Source organism: Dasypus novemcinctus, chromosome 22 (genome assembly GCF_030445035.2).
Source record: "Dasypus novemcinctus isolate mDasNov1 chromosome 22, mDasNov1.1.hap2, whole genome shotgun sequence".
NCBI lineage: Eukaryota > Metazoa > Chordata > Mammalia > Cingulata > Dasypodidae > Dasypus > Dasypus novemcinctus.
The window spans coordinates 43,372,061-43,378,630 of record NC_080694.1 but is presented as its reverse complement, the minus strand read 5'-3'; the positions used below and the strand labels follow the sequence as shown (position 1 = coordinate 43,378,630).

At 48.4% G+C, this 6,570-nt stretch overlaps 1 protein-coding gene across 1 annotated transcript in view; it reads left to right on the top strand.

The window, feature by feature from the left end:
* Positions 1–3,749: 3,749 nt before the first annotated feature.
* ELOVL2 (ELOVL fatty acid elongase 2) overlaps positions 3,750–6,570 on the top strand; it is a 53,033-nt gene continuing 50,212 nt past the window's right edge. Inside the window, exon 1 of the mRNA XM_058285223.2 lies at positions 3,750–3,869. Coding sequence (XP_058141206.1) covers positions 3,867–3,869 — 3 coding nt within the window. The 5' untranslated portion in view covers positions 3,750–3,866. The remainder of the gene's footprint in view (positions 3,870–6,570) is intronic.

The following is a 6,570-nucleotide window of genomic DNA, read 5'->3' as shown; positions in this document are numbered from 1 at the left end:
AGACTGACAAAGAAGGATGGTCCAATGATGAGCCCTTGATACTGATGACTATGCTTATGAACCTGTGTGCCTGAAATTTCAACTAAGCCTAGAGCTGCAGGGTGCCTAAGAGTTACCTCCTGAGAGCCTCCAAGTTGCTGAAATGTGACCACTCTCTAAGCCAAACTCAGCATGTAAATGCACTACCTTCCCCCCAGCATGGGACATGACTCCTGGGGATGAGCCTCCCTGGCACTGAGGGATTACTGCCAATCACTACCTGGTGATGCAACTAGAAAGAGACCTTGAATAAAAAGGGTCAACCCAGACCAGTAGAATATCTCAGCCTACATGTAGGATCATGTATTAAAAACTGCTTTTTTTTTTTTTTCAAATTCTACTCAATTCACTCATTTTTTAAAAGATATCACATTCAAAAAATATGAGGTCCCCATTCACCCCCACCACCTCCACCCCACCACTCCCCCCACAGTAAACTCTCCCCCATCATCATGACACATCCACTGCATCTGGTGAGTACATCTCCGGGTATCGCTGTACCCCATGTCCCATGTTCCACACCATAGCCTACACTTTCCCACGTTCCATCCAGCAGGCCATGGGAGGACATACAATGTCCGGCAATTGTCCCTGTAGCACCACCCAGGACAACTCCAAGTCCCGAGAATGCCTCCACATCTCATCTCTTCCTCCCATTCCCCACACCCAGCAGCCACCATGGCCACTTTTTCCACACCAATGCCACATTTTCTCGATTATTACCACAATAGTTCATGAATAGGATATCATTAAGTCCACTCTGATCCTTACTGTATTCCTCCTTCCTGTGGACCTTGGCTTCGTTGTGTCCATTCCACACCTATGTCAAGAGGGGGTTTAGATTCCACATGGATATTGGATGCCATCCTCCTGCTTTCAGTTGTAGGCACTCTAGGCTCCATGGTGTGGTGGTTGACAGTCTTCAACTCCATGTTAGCTGAGTTGGGTAAGTCCAATAAATCAGAGTGTAGGAGCTGAAGTCTGTTGAGGCTCAGGGCCTGGCTATCACATTGTCAGTCCAGAGATTCAAATCCCCTAGATATATCTTAAGAACAGCTTTTTGACCTTGAATAAAAGGGGGAAATGGTAAAGACAAAAGAGTTTATATGGCTAAGAGTCTTCAAAAAAGAGCCAGGAGGTCATCAGAGGGGTCGTGCTTATGCACACCTCATCAGGACCCCAGAGACAGCCAAAGTAGACAGAACCCCAGGTATGGTTCTCCTGAGGGCTACAGAGACCCACAGGTTCTATTTTCGTGGCAGATGGCTCTGGAGTTAAGTGCTGTGTCAGTGGGCCCTAGTTTGTAATTTGTGTTCCTAAGTGTGATGGAGTTGGACTCATATACGACCTTTCTACACATGCCTCTTCTGTCACTTTTACTGAAACGGTGGTTGGTGCTAGGGTTGGTGTATACTCAGCAGACTTGAGTCTCTGGATTGTCCATGTGCCAGCTTGACCCTGAGCCTCAGCAGACTTGCCACTCCTACCCTCTGGTTTGTTGGACTTACCCAGGTCAGCTAACAGGGGGGTGAAGGTGGTCAACCACCACACCAGGGAACTGAGAGTGCCTACTACTGCAAGCAGGAGAATTGCATCCATCATCCATGTGGACTCTAAGCCCCCTCTCGATATAGAGGTAGAGGGTACATCACAATCCCAGGGTCCACAGAACGGAGGAATAAAATATGGATTAGAGTGGACTTACTGAAATTCTACTATAGAACTATTGTGACTAGTAATGGAAGAAATTGTAGCATTGATGTGGAGAAAGTGACCATGGTAGTTGCTGAGGGCAGAGAGGGAAGAAGAGAGGTAATGTGGGGGCATTTCCAGGATTTGGAGTTTCCTAAATTATATTGCAGGAACAGATGCTGGACATTATATATTCTGCCATAACCCACTGAATGGACTGGGGGAGAGTGTAAATTACAATGTAAACTATTATCCATGTGGTGCAGCAGGGCGCCAAAAGGTATTCACCAAATGCAATGAATGTGTCATAATGATGAAAGAGGTTGTTGATGTGGGAGGAGTGGGGTGGGGGGGGGGTGGGGGGTATATGGGAACCCCTTATATTTTTTGAATGTAACATTTTTTGTGATCTATGTATCTTACAAATACATAATTAAAAATTGATGGGGTGGGGGGTTGGGGAGTGGGGTATATGGGAACCTCTTATGTTTTTTAATGTAACATTTTGTCTGATCTATTAACTTTAAAAAAAGATAATTAAAAAAAAAAAAAAGAAACAGATTTCAGCAATGGAAGAACTTTTATCATTGATGTTGAGGCCATGGCCACCAGAGATTCTGAGGGGAGGGAGAGAGATAAAATAGATGTTATATGGGGGCATTTTTGGGACTTGCAAATTGTCCTGACCATTATGTCTTGTCATAACTTATAGAATTGTGCAGGAGAGAGTGTAAACTACAATGTAAACTATATAATTCATGCTTAGTGGCAATGCTCCAAAATGTGTTCATCAATTGTGGCAAATGTACCACACTAACAAAGGATGTTGTTAATGTGGAAAAGTGTGGGAGGGGGATGGGTGGGATATATGTGAATCCCCTACATTTTTAATATAACATTTATATAATCTAAGTGTTTTTTTTAAAAACATTAAAAAGCACACAAAAAATAAAAATAGGAAAATAAAAGAGATAGATATAGGTGACTTTTTATGACCTCCCTCTGGTCCTGTGGATTGATACGTGTTTCTAGACAATGAACCTAAAATAATAATTATCAGGCTAAATGTTAGTGTGGAAATACAGGCATAACTCAAAGTTGAAGAGTTCCTTTCACATGTTAACTTACAGCACTTCAGGGGCATGGAAGAGAATACTATAAAAGTCCTGTAAGTAAACAGCGGCGTAGGCTTGGAGGCTGGTCACCACACTTTTTTCTCCTTTACTGTTGCTGAAAACTAGAGCAATTTTCTCAGGTGTGGTACGCTAGGATAGGTGTTTCCAGATGTGGTGTTCCCACACACTTATCTTTGTCTGCATTTCCGTTTACCACATCACCACATAAAAGTGCAGCATGGATTTTTAAAGGTAAAAAGAGGAAAGTCTTTCTTTCTGGATATCTTTCACTGGGACCCCCACCCCCAAATTAAAGCCCCAGCATTGAAGACCCTTCACAGTCTTTCAACAATTATAATGACTAACCATTACTAAGACGCTTTGAAGGTAGGATCATGTGAAACAGTCTCCTGCTCAGCTGGGTTATTATCAGTGATCTGCTCCGGATTTCATCACAAAAGGAGCCCAACTGACCCCCCATATCTAAAACACCCACATCCCACAAACCTGCAAGAACCAGCACCCCTCCTCCTTTACTGTGTGTTTGGAAAGCACAAAAACCAATGAAAAGCAGACCAGAGGCCCGTGTTCTCTGAGCCCCTCTTACTCTTGTCAAGGCCGCCAGGCGACGGCGCGATGGAGCCCTGGGGGCGGGAGCTTTCTTGGCGCCTCTGGGCGAACTTGGCCGCTGCCAACGCGGGGCCGAGCTGTGCCTGCAAATCGCCTCCCGGCCGGGAGGGGGCGCGCGGCCGCGGGGGAAGCCGGGCGGCCGCGAGGGGGCGCGCGAGGCCGCGGTCTCGCCCGCCCGCTCCCCTGCCCGCGCGGCGCCCGGCGAGGCCCGGGGGCGGGGGGCGCCGCGCGGGCGGCTCGCGCCGAGGGGCGGGCGGACGCGGGCGGGGGTGGGGCGTGCGCGCGCCGGGGCGGGCGGGGGCGGGGGTAACGGGAGCGGGCGCCGCGGCCGCGCGGGCCAGAGGGACGCGGGCTACCTTGGACAGCGCGTCGCCGCCGCCGCCGCCGACCATGGTGAGTGAGGGGCTGGCGCGCGCTCGGCCGCCGCTCGCTCTCGGGGCGCCCCCGACCTCCGCCCGCGGCGGGAGAGGCCGAGGGGGCGGCGGGCTCGAGCGCTGGAACCCGCCTCGGCTTGGGCGTCGCGCCCCCCCGCCCCCTTGGCCCGGCCGCGCGGCGCGGGGAGGGGCGCTGGGCGTTGGGGCCGGGGGCGCGGGCCTGGTCTCGGGGTCCCCCCCGCCCCAGCCCGGCTCGGGGCCCGCCCGGCCCCGCCGAGCCCGCGCCCACCCCCCTGTTGCACGCGGCCGGGCGGCCGGCGAGCCGCCTCCTCCCGCCGGCATTGGCGCCCCCGCCCGGCCCGGGGGTCCCCTCGGGGGCCGCGCGCCGCCCGCTCGGCCCCGGGAGAGGCCGCGCCTGGGCCCCAACGGCCGGATTCGCGCCCCGCTCCTCCCCTGCCCCGGGCCTGCCGCGCGGGGGGCGTGTCTGCGCGCCCGCCCGGGCCCCCTCGAGCGTGCACACTGGCGCCGGGGGTTCGGTTTCCCGCAGGACAGCGGGACCCGGGCCCTCCGGGGCGTGCTTTCCACCGACCCCTCTCCCCGCCGCGCCTCTGCTCCGGGAGAGGGGGGTGTGTGTCCGAGTCCTCGATGAATCAATCGCCCGAGTTCTGGCAGCAGAGCCTGGTTCTGCGACGACAAAGAGAGAAAGTGCAGTGCCAAACGGAAAGTCTGCGCCTGTCTGCAGGGACCCATGCTTTATCTTTGCCTCCCTCCTCCCGCGTGCTTTCCCGGGCTTGCTAAAATACGCTCATCTCCTTTTTTTTTTTCCCCCCCACCCCAAATGACACCAACCAGTTCTAGGGTTTGCCCCTTCGCCTCTTCAGGTGCGCACTATCTGCCTGATTATATGGGAAGTCTTTTCTGGCCGCTTGACCTACAATTTCAGTCTTTCCCACCCTACCACAATTACTTTCTGTCTTCCCAACCAGAATGTGAGTTTTCCCAGGGCAGAGATTTTTGTCATTTTGTTCACTACCCTGTTTCTAGTACTTACTCCAGTGCCCGACACACAGGAGATGCTCAATAAATACTTTAAAAATCAACCCAATAAAGCAAAGTGTTTTATACTAACGTACAAAAGCAGTGTAGCCAGCATCGACAGGTGCAGTGATGAGCATCTCAAGTGAAGTTTGAGAGGGAGAGATTTCTGACTAGAAGGGACTCATTTGATGGCCCTCAATCATAAAAGTATCTTGACACTTTGGCATCCAGGTGGACAAAGCACTTTTAGAGTTGACTGGCTGTCTCCTTAGGGCTCTGAACCTTTGTTCCAAAGTATAAGTACAAATTGTAGTTAGGGAGCAAGTCTAAGGATATCTTCTTAATTGAATAGAAAAATCATAGGAATAAACCTGAAAGAGCCAAAATCAAGTACAAGCTCTAAGCAGTTCTACCCTGTACAATTGTGATATTCCCTCTTTACATAAATATTTTTCAGAAACTTTGGCCCTTCCAAGGAGATGTTTATAAAAATCTAAATCCAAATCATCTCACTTTTTTATAAATGAGGGAGGGGTGGAAATGGTTAGGGGTTCAGTTCATAAATAAATTGATGGGTCAGTTCAGAAGGACACCCTTGGGATCTAGTTCCAATATGCACTGTCTTTCAAAAAGAAAACAGCTTGATGTCTCTATTAGTCTTATTCCAAAATAAATATTTCCCTTGGAATTTCCTTTTGTCCTTCCATTACCATAATTTAAATTTATGGCAAGAGTTCAGTATTTGCCTGGAGCAAGCTGCTTAATAAAATTTATATGAGCAAGTTTCCAAAACTGTTGTAAGAACAGCTATGCCTGTATATGTTCAGTGGTTCTATGATTACAGTATTGTCCAGATACGTAGCAGAAATTAAAGGTAAAAAGGAAGGAAATATAATTTTGCCTTTGAAATTAAACCAACCAGATATCATAAATGAAAGACACCTTATTCTTTTGGTCCCCATTTATTTTTGTCAGAGATTTTGCAATGTTTGGATTCCAAGTAAACTACCAGTCTTTTTTCTTTCTATTCCCTGCAAGTATAGCATTTCAGGAAATGTGAAATTTTGTTTTTAAGTTTTCCTAGTTGGGTAAACTTAACTTTTGGTTCCATTTGTGTGACTTTGGTATTGAATGAAGCTGTATTCAGAAAACTGGGTGGATCCTGCTGTTTGGAGTTATTCCACGGACAATCATATATGTATCATCAACTTGAGGGATGTTGGTCCTTAGGAGTAGACAGTGATAAAGGGGAAGAAGTTGCACTGGAAACTTACTGAGTGGCCCTACCTGATGTACTATGCCAACATCACTAGCTAATCAGAATTCTAAAGTTACAAACTTACTCATTTGTATTTTTTGCTTAGTCAGGACATCACTTGTATATCAGGGCACTGTGACAATGCAGCAGACTAGCAAATTGCTAGTTCAAATGTAACCATTTAAAATCTAACAACTTAAAACTGCAGAGTATAAATTGTTCTAGAATTGATAGTGTAGCAAAGTTTAGAGCTTGAGATCCTGGGTTTGAATTCCAACACCAACATTTAACTTTGTGACTTTGGGCAGATTAACTTCTTTAGGCCTCAGTTTCTTCACCTGTAAATGAAGATGATATTACTCTGTAAGTTTGTTGGGAGAAATAAATAAGACTATTTACTTAACACGTCTAGCATAGTGCTTAG